The sequence below is a fragment of the Aquarana catesbeiana genome, linkage group LG03, assembly GCF_042186555.1.
Source record: "Aquarana catesbeiana isolate 2022-GZ linkage group LG03, ASM4218655v1, whole genome shotgun sequence".
Lineage (NCBI taxonomy): Eukaryota > Metazoa > Chordata > Amphibia > Anura > Ranidae > Aquarana > Aquarana catesbeiana.
This window is the reverse complement of record NC_133326.1, coordinates 407846205-407866080: the sequence shown is the minus strand read 5'-3', so window position 1 is coordinate 407866080 and position 19876 is coordinate 407846205. Positions and strand designations below refer to the sequence as shown.

The 19876-nt window shown below is 43.5% G+C and overlaps 1 protein-coding gene across 2 annotated transcripts in view; it reads right to left on the bottom strand.

The window, feature by feature from the left end:
* DOCK2 (dedicator of cytokinesis 2) overlaps positions 1–19876 on the bottom strand; it is a 475532-nt gene that overhangs the window by 360196 nt on the left and 95460 nt on the right. For both annotated transcript variants that reach the window (XM_073620719.1, XM_073620720.1), the window contains exons 6-8: positions 10388–10536; positions 8179–8314; positions 1720–1874 (exon numbers count right to left, since the gene is read on the bottom strand). In XM_073620719.1, the coding sequence (XP_073476820.1) occupies positions 1720–1874; positions 8179–8314; positions 10388–10536 (440 nt within the window). The remainder of the gene's footprint in view (positions 1–1719; positions 1875–8178; positions 8315–10387; positions 10537–19876) is intronic.

The window sequence follows — 19876 nt, the reverse complement described above, 5'->3', positions numbered from 1 at the left end:
AGCTAGTGACTAGAAGACACTGAGCGGTGTCTTACCTCACCAGTGACATTGGTCCCATTGTTGCTACAGGACGGCACTCTCCTTCTTTTAACTCGGTTACCATTCCATGTTGCCAGCACACAGCACAGACACTTCCTCATCTTGGGCTGTTCTCACCCCGTGCTTCTCTCCATTCAGAGAAAAGGCTCACAGCTTCTCCCCAGCCAATGAGAACAGAGGGGTGTGGACTGTGGAATGCAAAGTGGAAGCCCAGTACTGGAGTGTGGCTGTGGGGCCCTAGGGCAGATCAGAGCTGGATTTTGTGGAGGATATGATAATATGACAGGGAGGCTGCAGGGGCCCCCTGGAGCTAGGGGCGGTGTGGCGATTGTGACCCCTGCAACCCCTTATGCTACGCCCATGGTTATGTAATATTGTTGACTCCTCAAACACTATGAGGCCTATTTATATAAGGTTTCTTAGCAAATGCAACAAACACCCACACAGCTCCAGTGAAACTTGCTGTATTCTGTGCAATACAATTATCCATTATGATTATATGCACCATCTAGTGGCCATACATTTTTTTCCTGATTAAGGTATTTAAAAAAAAATGTATTATGGCCACTAGATGGCATTTACGATCATAGGAGATAATTATATTACACAGAATATGGCAAGTCTTTTTGGAGCTGTGTGGATGTTTGTCACATTTGTTCAGCAAACTATACATAAACCCTTATATGTTATGCGCAACACTTAACCACAACAGTTTCTCCCCTTTCCACTAATAACAGTCTCTAAAGTAATACCTTATGTATGCCATTGAAGTACTGTGTCTACTGTGGCCTGTTTTTGGCACATTGGCTAGCAGTCAGTGTAGTGGAAAAGTTGCCCCCTGAAGTGAAAGATTTAACGCTTTTATACATCTGCTTTAGTGGTGGCAACAACTGAGAAGTTTGATATAGAAAGGAATACACAATGGAACCATTTTCAGTTTTCTTACAAAGTTGAGAAACAGGGACAATTTATTAAAACATTGTCAGGTTAAATAGAGAAAGTATTCTTATTCATCGTGTGAAAGGAATACAGGTAGCATATCTATGAAATGTTGCAATATTTATCAGCAAGGACAACAGTAAGCAGCACAGTAATGACATCACTAAGACCCCTTTCACACTGGGGAGGTTTTCATGCACTTTAGCACTGGAAATATCCTCTGCTAAGTGCCTGGAAACCACCTCCCATTCATTCAAGTGTGACTTTTCACACACGGGCGGTGCACTTGCGGGACGTTTCGAAAAAAGTCCTGCAAGCAGCATCTTTGGGGTGGGTTGGGAGCGCTGTATTTAGCGCTCCCAAAATGCCCTGCTTGTTGGTATGAATGAGCAGCGCTTCCGAAGCGCATGAAAAACATTTCGGAAGCGACACAACGCGGGAGTTTTTAACCCCTTCTTTGGCGTTAAAAGTGCCCTGCTAGCGGCAGAAAGTGCCGCTTAAACAGCGGTAAAGTGCCGCTAAAACGAGCGGCACTTTACCACGAACATGGCTGCGGCCCCAGTGTGAAAGGGGTCTAAATCTTATTCAAGATTTCATCTAACAGTGCCCAGCAGTCAGAATAGCACAGTGCCTTAGATGATCTTACAGTTAATACTATGAGGCTTCAGAAAAGATATGCATAGGCACAATAACATGACAGGATATAGAACTAAAATTATTTCTGCTACCTATATTTCCTACCTGATAATTGTTTGTTTCTGAGGATCATACAGTGACATAAAAAGTTCAGCATCTTCACCAATTCTGCAGACAAAATTTCGTACAAAAACATAGAGACCATATGTGGGTGCCGACGATATACGACTATGCATACTGTAGTCACTTTGATCTTTGAACTGGAAAGCAAAACAAATATATAATGAATTACAATAAATGTAACATTTATAATGGATACTTATGCAGACTTTGCAATGTCAACAATGCCTCAACTCTGCCCTCTCTGGCAGGACCCCATAAAAGTGGTATGTGTAGCATAGCCTAGGTTCACTCATATGTGGTGCGGGAAACTCAGTGATCCCTGCGAGTTTCCCGCACCGCAGTGCAATTGCACTTTGTTTGCAATCCGCTGCAGACATCACGTTAACTATACCACAAAACGATCGCAAATGCAGTGCAGTTTGCCCGTACCGGATTACATTGTACAAAACGACTTTGTGATGCAGTTGCGGTGCAGCTCCGAAAAAAGGTTCCTGCACTTTTTTTGTGTAATGTGGTGCAATTTGAGCGCATTCAAAATGAATGGGGTCAAATCACACCACACCAAATCGCATGTGAATTGCACAGGAATGTGGTGCGGTTCCTGTAGGATTTACATGCGAGTTATAGTGTGAACTGGGGCTTAGTTAGGTGTGGTTAGAGTGTAGAACACGCAATATCAATGAGTAGTAGGACTATGGATCGAGTCCTTGGCTTTCCCCTTGAATTGGGCTTGAGGACCTTCCCTGGATAGCCTTTCCCCTGGAATTGGGCTTGTTCACTTAAGCACCCCTGACAATGGGAACAGAGAACTTGTATCACACCACCAAAGATGGTAAAGACTGTTGCAATCGTTATCTCAATGTTGACCGTTTAAACCCGACCCTGCGTAATGGAAATGATACGTACAAGTATTAACCGCTTCAGCCCTGGAAGAATTTACCCCCTTCCTGACCAGAGCACTTTTTGCGATTTGGCACTGGGTCGCTTTAACTGACAATTGCGCGGTCGTGCGACGTGGCTCCCGAACAAAATTGACGTCCCTTTTTTTCCCACAAATAGAGCTTTCTTTTGGTGGTATTTGATCACCTTTGCGGTTTTTATTTTTTGCGATATAAACAAAAAAATAGCGACAATTTTGAAAAAAACGCATTATTTTTTACTTTTTGCTATAATAAATATCCCCAAAAAATAATTAAAAAAACATTTTTTTTCCTCAGTTTAGGCCGATACGTATTCTTCTACATATTTTTGGTAAAAAAAAAAATCGCAATAAGCGATTATTGATTGGTTTGCGTAAAAGTTATAGCGTTTACAAAATAGGGGATAGTATTATGGCATTTTTATTAATAATTTTTTTTTTTTACTAGTAATGGCGGCGATCAGTGATTTTTATTGTGACTGCGACATTATGGCGGACACATTGGACATTTTTGACACATTTTTGGGACCATTGTCATTTATACAGCAATCGGTGCTATAAAAATGTACTGATTCCTGTGTAAATTACACTGGCAGTAAAGTGGTTAACCACTAGGGGGCGAGGAGGGGTTAAGTCAGTACTAGGGAGTGTTTTCTAACTGTAGGGGGGATGGGCTAGCTGCGACACGTCACTGATTTCTGCTCCCGATGACAGGGAGCAGAGATCAGTGAGACTGTCACTAGGCAGAACGGGGAGATGCTGTTTACATCAGCATCTCCCCGTTCGCCCTCTCCGTGAGGCGATCGCGGCTATCCCCGCAGCGATCGAGTCCGTGGGACCCGTGACCCGACTGCCGGAGCTCACGGCTGGCGCCAGCGTGCGCGCAATGGCACGGCGGGGAATTCAAATGGGACTTACAGGTACACCCATTTGCCCAGCCGTGCCATTCTGCCGACGTACATCGGCGTGCGCCGTTCGGGAAGTGGTTAAGTAAAAAAAAAAATATATATACTTTGCTTCTGACTTGGAGTGATGTTACATACACTATATTGGCAAAAGTATTGGGATGCCTGCCTTTACACACACATGACCTTTAATGTCTTAGTTCGTAGGGTTCGATATTGAGTTGGCCCACCATTTGCAACTATAACAGCTTCTACTCTTCTGGGAAGGCTGTCCACAAGGTTTAGGAGTGTGTCTGTAGGAATGTTTGACACACAGAATTCTTCCAGAAGCGCATTTGTGATGTCAGGCACTGATGTTGGATGAGAAGGCCTGGCTCACAGTGTCCACTCTAATTCATTCTAAAGGTGTTCTGTCAGGTTGAGGTCAGAACTCTGTGCAGGCCAGTCAAGTTCCTCTGCCCCTAACTCACTCATCTATGTCTTTATGGACCTTGCTTTGTGCACTGGTGCGCAGTCGTGTTAAACAGGAAGGGCCCATCCCTAAACTGTTCCCACAAAGTTGGCAGCACGAAATTGTCCAAAATGTCTTGTTATGCTGACGCCTTAAGTGTTCCCTTCAATGGAACTAAGGGGCCAAGCACAACCCTGAAATAAAATCCCACACCATAATCCCCCCTCCACCAAATGATTTGGACCAGTGCACAAAGCAAGGTCCTTAAAGACATGGATGAGCGAGTTTGGGGTGGAGGAACTTGACTGGCCTGCACAGAGTCCTGACCTCAACCCAACAGAACACCTTAGAGATAAATTAGAACAGAGACTGCGAGCCAGGCCTTCTCGTCCAACATCAGTACCTGACCTCACAAATGCGTTTCTGGAAGAATGGTCAAACATTCCCATAGACACACTCCTAAACATTGTGGACAGACTTCCCAGAAGAGTTAAAGCTGTTATAGCTGCAAAGGGTGGGCCAACTCAATATTGAACCCTACGGACTGGGATGCCATGTGCGTGTAAAGGCAGGCGTCACAATACTTTTGATAATATAGTGTAGTTAATCAGGTTATGAAAAATACACAAGTACATCTGGTTCATTCAATAGAAAAAATAATTAAATAGAAAATCCTCCATATACACAACCCTATGCCACAGAGAACGGCAAAATGAAACCCTATTGGACCCATTGTCCAATTTGCTCCAGCAGAGGACAATCAATTCCTCCCTGAATCCCCAGAAGGCAGTCAGATATTCCCTAGATCAACAATCTTTGGTGTTAATACCTTTAAATGTTAATATCCAGTAGTTATATTTTGTGCATTTAGGAATGTATTCAGCCCTTTTTGAAAACAATATACTGAGCTGGCCAGAGCCTATGTCTTGATGAAAAGAGATTTAACCTCCACATATAGAAAGGCTTCTTTATAAGCACCTGAACCAGATGGCTTGCACCCCTATGTTCTTAAAGTGGTTGTAAAGTCAGAAGGTTTTTTTTATCCTAATGCATTGTAAGCATTAAGATAAAAAGCCTCCTGTGTATAGCAGTCCCCCTAATACTTCCCTGAGCCCATCTCTATCCAGCAATGTCCACGAGTCCCTTGGCCATCCTTGACTCTCCCTCCTGATCTCTGCTGCTGTTAATCAAACTCAGTTAGCCAATCAGGAGAGAGAGAGGCGGGGCTGAACTTCAGCTTCGTGTCTGAATGGATACACAGAGCTGCAGCTTGGCTCGGGTTTCCCTATAGCAGTGGTTCTCAACCTGGAGGTCCAATGATAATTTGCCATGGGTCACCGAATCCTGGGCTGTTCCTGAAGCCTGCACCACTCTCCCAGACAAAGTAGAAAACACAGTGAAGCCAGAGACACAGTGAAGTCGGAGACACAGTGAGTAACACTACCTGTGATTATAGTTGCCATTAAAAGTCCCCACTACAGTTCTCAGATCAGCATAAGACCTTGATCAAGAGCACCTAAGGTGGCTGATCAGAACTCCCCCCAGCATTGCCACTGATCCCAACTCCCCGCCAGCACTGCCACTCATCCCATTCCCACCACCAAGGAGTAAGAGAAGGAATAAGAATAGAGAAAACATGGAAGGGAGAAGAAAAGAGGGGGAGGAACAAAGAATAAGGGAGAGAAAGAGGAAGAGAAAGAACAAGAAAGACGACTAGAGAGAGGGATGGGGAAAAAAAAACCCCAAGAAATTAGGATAGAGAGAGGTAAAAGGGAAAGAAAGGAGAACAAAGAGAAAGAGTGGTACATCCTAAAATGTACCATAAGGGGTTTTAATACTGCACGAGTGGAAGGGACTCAGGGAGCGCTAAATGTCCATGGGTTAGGGGCGCAAATTACATGTCTTGCCTTGGGTGCTGACAACCCACGCTACAAATTATTTTACTGTTGGGGTCCACACAACTTGGGAAAATGTATCAAGGTGTCACAGCACTAAAAGGGTTGAGAACCACTGCCCTATAAAAAGCTGCTTGCTGTGGGGCACTCAACAGGAGGGAGGGGCCAGGAGCTCCAGCCAGGGACCTGAGAAGAGGAGGATCTGGGCTGCCCTGTGAAAAAACAACTGCACAGAACAGGTAAGCATAACATGTTTGTTATTTTCATAGAAAAAAAAACAAGACATTACAATCACTTTAAAGAGTTGAGCTTTGTTATTTCAAAGCCATTGTTTTACGTTTTAGATACACTTTATTGACTGATGTGGTACCACTGGATTGTTGCACAACCAATGTGGTGCCTATATATATTTAAAAAGGGATCAAAGTCTTTTCCAAGTAACTACAGGTCAGTTAATTAGGTCTACAGTTGGGTAGATAATTGAGGGTTTAATAACAGACCACATAGAAGAATTTTTGCTAGAAAAAAATGTAATAAACAGCATGAATTCGCAAAAGACTGAAGCTATCAAAGAAATCTCAAAACAAAACCTAAGAATTGGCTGTGGTTATAGTATACTTGGATTTTGCAAAAGGGTTTGACACAATACCCTACACATGGTTAGTAAACCACCTCAACACTGGGCACATTTACCCCCTTCCTGCCCAGGCCAAGTTTCAGCTTGCAATGCTGTCGCACTTTAAATAACACTTTAAATAACAATTGCGTGGTCATGCAGCACTGTACCCATATGAAATTGTTATATTTTTTTAAAAACAGATAGAGCTTTTTTTAGTGGTATTTAATCACCACTGGGGTTTTTTTTAATGTTTTAGTTTCTGTTATAAAATTTTGCAAATAAGTAATTTTTCTCCTTCATTGATGCGTGCTGATGAGGCTGCACTGATGGGCACTAATAGGCGGCACTGATAAGGCGGCACTGATAAGGCAGCAGTAAGGAGAAGGCACTGATGAGGTTGCACTGATATGTGGCACTGATGGGCACTGATAGGCAGCACTGATGAGCACTGATAGGCAGCACTTATGGGCACTAAAAGGTGACACTGATGGGCACTGATAGGCGGCACTGATGGGCAGCACTGATGGACACTAATAGGTGGCACTGATAGGCGGTACTGATGGGCGGTACTGATAGGAAACACTGATAGGCAGCACTGATGGGGCTGCAATGATGATCAGTGTCCTGATTATCTGTGTAAATGTCCCCTGTCACACTTGCTGGTCACCGGGTCTCCTCACACTGTGACAGCACTTGAGGAAAGGAATGCTAATAACAGCAAGTTTGTTTACATGTGATCAGCTGTAATTGGACACAGCTGATCACATGGTAAAGGGCCGCGTGATTGGTCCTTTACCTAAATCTGTGATCAGCTGTGTCCGAAGGACAAGAGGTCCCATGACTGATCAATGCGGGATCTGAGGTCACTGTTATGGAATATATGACTTTTACGCCCAGTGGTATGGGACGTGGGACCAGCTGGACCCCCCTTGGCTGTCCCTCAAGGCAGCCAATAGCCTACTAATCTTGGTGGAAGGTGTTACCTTGGTGAAGATTCAGATAGAAGATCAGGTTGTGGGGTGAGTAGGGGTCATGATGACCCAGTGTCCAGTGAGTGCAGCGGTACCTATTGTTCTGGGCATGAGGCCTACTAGGGGGCAGGGAGAAAACAGCATGAACAAGTACACGCCCCCCCAAAGCAAAAACTACTCCTGGCACCCCTCTAAGAGGTAGTCTGGTCTCTGCCCATCAGGGCTCACAAGAAACTACAAGGGGCCACGGTAATGGTGGAACCTCGCAAAGACTCAGTAATGCCAGGGGAGTTGCTGGTTGCTCGCACCTTATTCAAGGACCACAAAGGGAAGGTGCTGGTGCAGCTCATCAACCTGGGGACCTCCCTGATTCTACTCCCTAACCATGCCACCATAGCAGACCTCTACATAGTATCCCGTCACTGTATCTCGGAGGCTCAGCTGCCATCACCTGAGGCCTACTACTACTGACGCATTGCTGTTTCATGCTGTGAGTGCTCCCGGTCGGGTTTTCTTCCTGCTGGGCCTTTTCTGTATTGCCGAACTTCAGTTACAATATATTCTTGTTTCTCTGCATCTGGACTCTGAGTATTTTCTGCCGCCGCATCGCCGAATGTGCCTAAATACTTCACCCTGTGTCCATTAATGTATGATTAAGAAATAAAGAATGTGCTTAGTTACCATTTCTTCTTTTATGCGCTCTGTTATTTTCTCTGTAGCGGCTTTGTGGGCATCAAACAAGCTGATCACACTTGTTTTGTCTGGATCTAGAATATTTCCATCTTCATCTCGGACAATCAGATCAAGTTCAAGAATTCTGTAAGTATAATATGTGTGAGTAACAAACAAACACTGTATGATCGTGTAGGTCAAACAACACACATTAGGTTGCTGTTCACTATGGTAAGCAAAAGCAAAAACGTGACCATAAAAAGGGGATATTGGACATGAAGGCACAGAATGACTTCCTACATCACAGATTCCCACATAAATACGTTTTTGGCTCACCAAACACAAGTGTTCAAGCTTTGGATTGAGCACTGAGGGTTAAAGCTTCTGTCAGGTTTTTATTTCCATCTTTGTCCCTATGAGGAGATTTAACCTCTCTTTCTGTCAGGACAGGAAGTTATGGAAAATCTCCTAAATAGGGACAGAGACAAAAACACATTTAACACAAGTTTATCAATTCATTACTCCTATAGTGCTATGCAAAGTTATAATAATTAATTTATAAAAACTTGTTCCAAATTGTTGAGAGGGTGCCCATGGTTGTAGGTACAGTAGGTGCTAAAGTGGGCTTACATATGGGAAAGAGAGCTCATGGAGGTCATCAAAAATGGAGATGGAGTATTCAATAGCAGTTTAAAGACCAGGCAGATAATGGACAGTGGCAGAAAACCTGCTGTACTAGAGTTCTGGAAAAAAAAGTTACTCTCCTAATGCCACGTACACACGAGCGGTTTTGCAGTCGGAATAAACTCTGAGGGTTTCTCCAATGGAATTCTGCTCAAGCTGTCTTGCATACACACGGTCACACCAAAGTCCGACCGTCAAGAACGCGGTGACGTACAACACGTACGATGGGACTAGAAAAAGGAAGTGCAATAGCCAGTGCGCCACCCTTTGGGCTCCTTTTGCTAATCTCGTCAGAACAGCATACAGGCGAGCGTTTTTTCCAATAGTAATTAGTTCCGTTGGAAAAATATAGAACATGTTCTCTATCTAAGTCCGTCTGAATTTTCGATGGAAAAAGTCCGATGGGGCATACACACGGTCGGAATATATGATGAAAAGCTCCCATGGGACTTTTTCTGATGGAAATTCCGCTCGTGTGTACGTGGCATTACTGTTAATAGCACAAGAATGGTGGCTGAACAACAAGAGTATTATCAAATCTATTGGCATGTACAACAGTTTGTATAGATATGTTTAGCTGAAAAGGCTATTTTTTGTGCTATCTCCTGTACAGCTGTAAACATGATAGATTAACAAAGGAAATCAAGCATATAGCTACTTTTTAATGCACCTGGAGTATGCCATCCAGTTCTGGGCACCAGTCTTCAGGAAGGCTGTGCTGGAACTGGAGAGAGTCCAGAGAAGGGCAACAAAACTAATAAAGGGTCTGGAGGACCTTAGTTATGAGGAAAGATTACAAGCACTGAACTTATTCTCACTGGAGAGGAGATGCTTGAGAGGGGACATGATTTCAATGTACAAATTCCGTACTGGTGACCCCACAATAGGGATAAAACTTTTCCGCAAAAGAGAAATTAAAAAGACACGCGGCCATTAACTAAAATTAGAAGAGAAGCGGTTTAACCTTAAGCTGCGTAGAGGGTTCTTTACTGTAAGAACGGTAAGAATGTGGAATTCTCTTCCACAAGCAGTGGTTTTAGCAGGGAGCATAGATAATTTCATAAAGTATTAGATAGGCACCTAAACGACCTTAACATACAGGGATATACAATGTAATGCTGACATAAAAGCACACACACAGGTTGGACTTGATGGACTTTTTTCAACCTCACTAACTATGTAACTATGATGTCACACATCACATAAAGTAGGTAACAGATATGTGTTAACCATGATATTGGATAGATGCATGTGAAAGTTTATGGACATTATAGCTTCTTGTCAACATTATGGCATTTCTAGAATTGACATCAGTTTACCTATGCTTGTCATACCATAACTACATGTAATATTAAAAGGGAACCTGAAAACTAGTACTAGTTTTCCTTAATAATTACAGTAATTATGAATTGTCTTGGTAAATCCGTACACACATTATTAAATGATCTTATTATCTTTCCTGATTATTTAGCAAAACTGATACTGTAACCACTCTAGTGATAAGGTGGTATTGGAAATATTACAAACAACATACTTGTTACCATAGTCGATTTTTGAAGTAACTTTTTGTTTTAGTTCTTTCAGTTCATCTTTAGGCAAGGTACCAGAGAGGAGCTGTGAACGCCATTCCATCAAATCACACATCATTGACTGCACCTGCTGGAACTTTTCCTTTTTACTAGCCTGTGAAAACACAACTCATATACATTGACATCTTTATAATAACTATACAGCACACTAACATTTGTTGGGTTGTTTCCCAACATATACAATAGAAACATATAGTATCTAGCAAGTTGCTATTAAGTGGCCGATGTTAGTTTTACTTAGTATTTAAATGTAATATTGTACTAGCAGCCGATGGAAATGGTGGAAGCGAATGATACTTTTTAATGCCACAGAACATGGTCTTCATCTGAAGACAGGCAGTTGAAGAACAACTATAAACATGGGTGTAGCACCAGGGGTCGCAATTGTGCCCCGCCCCTAGCTGCAGGGGGCCCATGCAGCTCCATGGATTAGCATGCTACATCCCCCACACACACACACACACACACACACACACACACACACACACACAAGCACAGAGACGTAGTCCAGCTCTGATCTGCTTTGTATCCCACAGCTGAGCTCCGCTCTCCAGTACTCCACTTTGCCTTTTCCACAGACAGTCCACACCAGTCCACTCTCATTGGCTAATTTGGCTGAGGAAAAGCTGTGCTGTGACCCACATGCACCATTTTCTGAATGGAGTGGAGGACAGGGTGAGAGCGGCCTGGGTAAAAAAACGTCTATGCGGCACTGTCTGCTTGTGTGCTAAAACCACAGGGACAGTGAGCTAGGCTGCCCAGGGTGTCACACAGAGCTAAGCGAGGCAGGAGGAGGAGGAGAGCGCCTCCTGACAGCCGGGACGGGACCGCTGTCTGTCACTGAGAAAAGACACTGCTCAGGTCTCTCAGTGTCACCTATTGGGGATTCTCTGTACCTCCCACTCTGGGATGACAGCTGGGAATATACACACTGCCCCCACAACACCTACCCACATTGATAGAAAAATTAACAAAAAGTTCCCTAACACCTCCTGAGGGGCCCCAAGGGGCTGCAGGCTCCAGGGGCCCCAGATTTTATTGTGTAAGATTGTGCAGCACCAGTGGAGGGGGGCTGGGTGGAGAAATTCAGCATTACTAACAGGGGGCATGTCATTACTAGGATGCTGGAGAGAGAGGGGTGGGACATGTGTCATTACCAGGAGGAGGACACCTATCATTACCAGGAGGTAGGGGACATTTGTCATTACTAGGGAGGGCGGGGCATGTGTCTTACCTGGAGTTGGGGGGGGGGCGTGAACTGCTGTTATTACCTTGGTGGGGGGGGGGTTTGATTTGTTATAACTGGAGGGGGGGGACCAAACATGTGTCATTACCAGGAGGGGGTGCAGGGCTGCCAACCCCTTGTACATTTATGGACAGTTTGTAAAAATCGATCGATTTTTACCCTGTTCATAAATGTCTGGAAATGGCAACTGTTTCCAGTGCAAAAAGAAATATAGCCACAGTTCAGCTTATGAACTGCGCAAGCAAAGTTCTGAAGGCGGCCGAATGGTGCTTGGGTTCAGGGTAGGCTCAAGACGGGCTGCGGTGGGCGCAGTCATGAAGCTTGGCACCTTTTCCGAAATACAAGTCTGAATGCAGAGAGTGGAGCGGGAGTGAATACTCAAAGTAAAGAGAGGAACACTCATATAAAGCTTCCCTCTTATATCAGTAACCTCCACCCCCTTACATTAGTGTATTTACTCTGCAGAAGGTGGTCTGTGGTCACCAAAGTCCCCCCTTTCCTCCTTAAATCAGTGTCCTCAGATTTCACTTTTACATCAGAGTCTGCAAGATTCCCCTTTACAGTGCAATGGGGAACTCTCTGGATCCTGATGTAAAAGGGAACACCGCAGACCACAATGTAAGGGGGAATGTAGCAGACCTTGATGTAAAGGTGAACTCTGTGGACTGTGATGTAAAGGGAGAATCTGGGGGCTCTTGTGTAAGGGGGGGGGGGGGGGTTCTGGTGACCAGAGTCCACAGCATCCCCCTTAAATCAGAGTCCTGAGAGTTCTCCTTTACATCAGTGTCTGTATCTGAAGTAGAGGTAAGTGAGGTGTGCAGGCTGTTAGCGAGGTGCAGATGGATGGAGCTACTGTATGGAAGCTTGCCCAGTGTGTGTTCATTACCCTGCACTGGCTGTCTGTAAAAGAAAGAAATATTTTTTATATACATATCAGGGCCACTTATAAGGGTCTCTTTAGCATACCTCTGCCTCCCTCCGTGATTGATCATCAGTTTAGGAGAGGGTGGTACTGCTGTGAAGCTTCGTATTTGGCGGCCTGGCCACTACCACAAACCCACCTGCAGCAAGCTTCCAAATGACTGAATTACATATAATATTGTCCTTGCTTACTTGCTGAGTCCTCCTCCTGTATCAAGTAAAGGCAGCTGACAGAAGAGTATGCTGCCTGTCGGGTGCAGTGTGCAGGAACTCATGATCATCAAACAGGATGTCTCTTTTTGGTAATAAAAATAGATGACAGATAATTCTCAGCACAGGGGTTTAACAGCAAAAGAGAAGTTGAAAAATGTTGATCTACAACCACTGCATCTAATCTTAACTTAGCCTTATGCTAACCATCTCATTTAAAAAACTTAACACACTCAGCACTTAATACACTTAATCACTAAAATTCGATATACTGTATGTGTTTTAAGTAATTTCGAAAATAATCTTCAATGTTTGAACATCTGCATCTTTAATTATTATAGAGTAATATCTGGTGATCATATCATAAAGGCCTATGTTCGGGCACTTCTTGTTATGGGAGGACAATGCTCTGTTGCTGTCTCCCAACTGTTTTGCTTTTTGTTGTTTTATGTGACTTCAAGGGAAATATGGGAAAATACCAATCCTTTCAATAACATTCTTAGGAGATACAGTACCTTAAAGCTGTAAGTGGGGGTTACTGAACAGTACAATTTCAGCATGGATAGAGTAAGCAACATTGTATTCTGCCATCACAGATTTTGTACCTGTTAATACATTTACTGTAACATCATTGCTTAGCTTAGCCCTTTCATTGTTTTTTTTTGTTTTTTGCACTGCTTCTCAAAACAGTTATGCCGCATACACACGGTCGGACTTGCCAACGGGATAACCTCCGTTGGCATTTCCGACAGTAAAATTTAGAACATGTTCTCTATCTAAGTCCGTCGGAAATTCCGACAGAAAAAGTCAGATGGGGCATACACACGGTCGAATATCCGACCAAAAGCTCCTATCGGACTTTTTCTGTTGGAACTTCCTACCGTGTGTATGCGGCATTACATTCAAGACATGTCTTAACTGCATTCCTGAACTCTTCTGACAATGCGGAGGAAGGGTTTTGATAGCCTAAAAGAAAAGGTGGGCACCGTTGTTTCAAAAGAGTTGAAAGTATCAATCAAGAAGCCCAATCAAAGAGAACAGGACACAAGAATGAATGCATATAACAGAGTTGAAAAGCAGATCAATGAAGAGATTTGTTTTAATGATGCCATCAAACAAAAAGTAAAAAAAAAAATGTCAAAATGTGGATGATTTAATAATAGACAATTAAAAAGAGAGTTAAAGGGCTGAAAGGCCAGCCAAGGTGGAAACTACTACAAAGCAGCAACATGGAACAGCCAAATAAATATAATGAAACTGAGGTCAGTGACCAGCTGTCATGGAGCTCTAATGATCACAATGTACTGTCTAATGTTATTGCACTAAAAGAATGGAAAAAACGGTGTGGGGTTCTGTCAGTTTATTTGGCTGTTCCACATTAAATTGAAACCAGACTCATATCCAAGCAGGCATCCTCAGTGACCAGGAAAAGGGAGGGTAGCAAATGTGCAGCCACATCTTCCTGTACCTTACCAGGCCATATGCCTGTCAACATTTGGAGGGTACCTTGCAGAGTGGGGGGAAAGTGGGATTGTAAAGCCTTTGGCCTCTTTTAAGGCAGCTTGTCCCCATGTTGAAGGACTTTAACCTCTTTTCCATATCCTGTTCCCCCAAAGGAATGTGGGGGTTTGCAGGGGAGCCCTTATAATAAGAGGCAGCCAGATATCCACCCCCAGGGGAATAAATACAGGGAACATTGGTACCCACAAATGTAAATTGACAAAAACACTGTAATAAAGTCCGATACTGCATCAAAAAAATTTGAATAATTTAGGCACTGCTTATTGGCAGCTCGAGTGGCCATACCATATCTCGACATTGAAAATCTACCTCACCCCCTCATCTTTTGTAATGGGCTCAGATTCTTAGTGATATTGTGGCGATGGAAACATAAGTAGCAGAGGATAGTTCAGACCCAGAGAAGGGACATGCTGGTGGGTCTACATCAACTCTTCCGCTTATCGAACCCTGGTCACAGGGTAGTGTTCCCACTCTTTATGCAGTTTTGTATGGGCTTGTGAAGTCCCCTCTTTTAGGGTCCCTTTCAAGCGTTTTTGTAAATGTTATGCTTCCCCCCTTTTATTCTCACCCTATCCTGACCCAACACTATGGTATCATACAGGTGGGTTCTAGTTCTGTTCTAGTTTCTTGGTTTGTGATATGCTATCAGGTACTGTATACGCTGTTTACCCTTGGCAGACTTTTTATGCAGGATCCTCACTGACTGTGTGCTGTCTTGGAATGTTAAACACATGTATGGCCTCATTTATACTTGCACTATGAAATTTGTCGGAATAAAAAGTTATCTGACTCAAAAAACTGTATATAATGTCCCCATGTAAATCTATTGTCAATCACCTTGTCCAGCAATATAGTTCCAGTGTCAATCACAATGTCAATCTGATAATGCTGCCCCCCCCCCCCCCACACACACACACACACCCAATGCCCTGTTACACTACTGTTGCTAAATAACAGGATCCCCTGCAGTCAGAGATTTGGACCAGGCTGGGTTCAGGCTGAACTCTCATTTGGCCTGAATCTGAAGCTTGTCCTAATCACTGTTAGAGGCAAGCACCAGCAAAATGGTAATGAGAACTAACATACACAAACACACATATCAGAGTGGTATAGTCTATTGGTAGTTTAAGTTTCTTCAATGCCTTAAGATGATTCTTTGCTATCAGAATGCCTGGGAAGGTACTGCAAAACTATCTGGAGTCTGCCAGGAGCATATGGCCAATAACAAACATACATGTTTTTTTTTATCTCCTATATATGCCCTTACCCTAATTTCTTTCCCCAAAATAACAGTCAGGCATGACTGGGTTCAGTTATGACTGGGTTCAGTTGTCTATCCCCTGGTGTACAAGGAAGCTGGCAGAGGGGTAAATAAGAATAAGGGGTAAATAAGAACGAAGGCTCAGGGCTGGAAGATGGCGAAGCTGCAGATGTTGCTAGCCGCCTCTCCACTATGCACACTGTCTGTCACCATATTTTTTCCTCTGTATGCCCTGTCACTCAGATTTAATTAAATGTGTCTCCTTTTGAGCAGCGTGGTCAAAGCAGAAGTGGGGGAGGGGACATGTGAGCTGTCAACCATCCTATCTCTACACATTTGGTCACCTAAGTGATTTAAAATGTAAGACTTTTTAAGAATGTAAAAATGAAGGTGATACTTCTTTAAGTATACTGAAATTCTGGTCTGTGAATCCACTCCCTATTTTGTGTGATATCATTTCTTTCTTGCTGAGTAGCTATTCCTGCCTTTCCTCTTGAAAGTCATAGTCTTAGAAATGAAGTAGAGAACTATTCCTTTTGACCAACAAATACTTGAACTTACTGCATAATCTGCGTATCTGCCTGAATTTGTCTATCTGCATACAATAAATTACATCAGTGGAAGATTGTCTAGATATAGTTAGTCTCTGCTCCATTCAAGTCATGCATTTCCCTATTAGATGGGCTTTTAGGGGTAGCAGTAACATGTAGGGCTGCCAGATCTGGATTTTCCACCTTGATATCTTCACTAAACAGCATATGTGTTTTTGAGCTTGTCCTGCCTTTGAAATTACCACTCTGTTTCCCCATAATAGGCAACCTTTATATGCAGACAGTTCATGTTGGCACACTAAAAATGGTTTGAACTTCTCTTCAACTATTGATTTGGGCCATCCCCTCCACACCCATTTGAGCACATGGGTCAGCACGAGATCTTTAGCAGTCATACCAGCAATGTCTCTAGCATGTAATGGAGGGTTTGGAATCCATTCCAATATGAGAACCTCAGGCACAGGAGGGAAAAGGAAATCAGGAGAAAACAAAGACAACTGGCTCAACCCATCAGCATGAGTGATATTCTTGCCAGGACGATATTCAAAATCACAGTCATAGACATTCAGCATGACTGACTATCTGAGCATTCATGGGGAAAGAATTTGAGAAGTGGGAGTACTTCTGGTGAACAGACCCAGCAAAGGCTTATGGTCTGTTACAATGGTAAACCTCCGCCCATACAAATAGCCATGAAACTTTTTTACCCCGGACACAATAGCTAAAGCCTCCTTGTCAATTTAAGCATAAGTCCTCTCTGACGTAGACAAGGTCCTTGAATAGAATGCAATAGGAGCCTCAACACCAGTTTCCAAAACATGACTCAAAACAGCTCCAATGCCATATGGAGAAGCATCGCAGGTAAGAGTGAGTGGTTTTTATAAATCATAGTGTACAAGTACACTGTCAGAAGATAACAGTTTTTTTGCAGCATTGAAAGCTGTAGAATGAAGATCAGTGCACTTCCAGGGAAAATCTTTATCTAGTAAATGAAGCAGGGGTTCAGCAACGGTGGCTTTGTCAGGCAGAAAAGAATGGTAAAAATTAAGTAACCCTAGGAAAGCTTGCAGCTCTTGTTTGTTTGTTGGGACTGGAGCTTTATGGATAGCTTCAACCTTAGAATCAGTTGGATGAATTCCGTGTTCAATTCTGTATCCAAGGAAATCCATGCTGTTTACCCCAAAAACACACTTTTCTTTATTAAGCTTGAGACCAGCATCAAGAAAACGTTTCAAAACAAGTTGTAGTTGTGAAGCCAAAGACTGAATGCAATCCGCTCCAATAAGAACATCATCAAAATAAGGTACTACACCTGGAAGTCCAGATAAGAGGTCCTCTAATAATTTCTGGAATATGCCGAGAGCAGTGGAAACTCCAAACTGCAAACCTTTTGCTCGGAAAGCTCCTTTGTATGTTATTATTGTTTGTGCATCCGCAGCATCGTCATCCACAGGTAATTGTTGGTAAGCTTGTGCCATATCCAGTTTGGCAAATACCTTCTCTTTTACTAACGTAGTCAGAATTTAATGCACAGCTGGAATTTGATAGGGATGTTCCTGCAGTGCTTTGTTGATTGTACATTTATATACAGCACAAATTCTAATGTCACCATTTGGCTTCAATACTGGAACTATTGAGGTACACCACTTAGGGTGTGTTACAGGTTCAAGTATACCTTGCTCCACAAAATGTGTAATCTCAGCATCAATTTTTGGTCTGAGAGCTAGTGCAACTTTGCACGGTTTCATACGAATTTGGGTTACTGTAGGGTCTAATTTGAAAGAAACAGGAGGGCCTTTATACATGTCAAGGCCTTCTTCAAAAACTGCACTAAAGTCCTCTATCACATTCTGTAGAGTAAATGGAGATACATTATGAACTCCCGATAATGAAATTCCAAGGGTTTCAAACCACTCTCTACCCAGCGAACTTGCTCTTTGTCCCTTAGTAATTATTAAGCGTAAGCATCCTCTGAAATTTCCATATCTCACTGGGACAAAGCAAGCACCCTCAAGTTCCACAACTTCTTTATTGTAGTCTAACAACTGGCTATCACAGGGTGCTATTGAAGGAGCATTGTGAGGCCATAATGTGGTAAACGTTTCTTCTGAAATCAAGGAATATGCACACCCTGAATGCACACTACTTCAATTTTGCATGGAACCTCTTGTAACACAATCTCGGTGTAAATCTTCAGTCCTGATGAAGAGTTTTCTACTTTATACACATAGTCATTTGTATAAACACCTGTAGAGGTTTCATAATTTGGAACAATTGGCGGATCAATGGAGTGTGCTGCCGTTGGTATAGTATTCACGTTTGTAGACTGATCTTTAGTCTGACGGATGTGTTTGTATGTGCCCTCTACGTTTGCACGTGTGACAAACTGCGTTTCTAAAACGACATGTATTACGCCTGTGTTTCCCACCACTGCTGTAACACTTCCCTACCTTTGCCACTTGATTTATATCCAGTGACTTACCTTTGCTGGAGGAAGATCGAATTTCTTTTGAATGAAGGTATGCAGCCTGGTATAATTTTTGGATAGCTTGCTCAGTTATATATAACTGAAATATATATAATATATATGATGAAATGCTCTCACCTGGTTGTTGGCTTTGTCTGTTAAAATGGAAACGCCTCACTGTTTCAGATGCAATGGGTGAAAAATTATTATTTGTTTGATTTTTTTTCCTCATATGACAAGTCTTTTGGTTTAGCAGGAGATATCAGTGAGTCGACAATATCAAAAATCTTAGATCCAATAATGCCATGTACACACGGGTGGATTTTTCGACCGAACTTGTCTACCGGAACGAATCTGTCAGACAATCCGACCGTGTGTGGGCTTCATCGGACCTCCGACGGACCTTTTCGGTCGAAAATCAGACGGATTTTAGATTTGAAACATGTTTCAAATCCTGTCACCGGAACTCCGCCAGAACCAGTTCCTATCGGGAAAACCGTTCGTCTGTATGCTGGTCCGATGGAACAAATACGACGCAAGGGCAGCTACAGCACCTGCCCACGAGAATGTTTCCAACTCGATCCTATCGCGCTGGTTCTCGGCGACATGGTACTGTACATCTCGTGCTCGCTGCAATAGGAAAAACACATTTTCCTATTGCAGCGAGCGCGAAAAAGAGGCGACAATGTCCCTTAGGTCTGATATGGATTTTAAGGAGAATTCCCTACTCCGAAAAAATGGTGTGGGGGTCCCCCCAAAATCCATACCAGACCCTTATCCGAGCACGCAGCCCGGCTGGTCAGGAAAGGGGGTGGGGACGAGCGAGCGCCCCTCGAACCATACCAGGCCGCATGCCCTCAACATGGGGGGGTGGGTGCTTTGGGAAAGGGGGGGCGCCCTGCGGCTCCGCCAACCCAAAGCACCTTGTCCCGACAACCCCGGCTGTTGGTTGTCAGGGTCTGCGGGCGGGGGGCTTTTCGGAATCTGGGAGCCCCTTTTAATAAGGGGGCCCCCCAGACCCCTACCCATTCACCTGGGGGAAAAAAGTGTCAACAAAAAAACACACTAGACAGGTTTTTAAAGTAATTTATTAGGCAGCTCCGGGGGTCTCTTCCGACTCCTCCGTTCTCTCCTGCTTCTTCTCCCGCTCTCCAGCCTCTTCTCCCGCTCTCCGGTTCTTCTCCCGCTCTCCGGTATTTCTGCCGAGCTCCTCCACTATCTTCTGCTCTTTTGCCGCTCTTTTGCTAGCATTGGCCC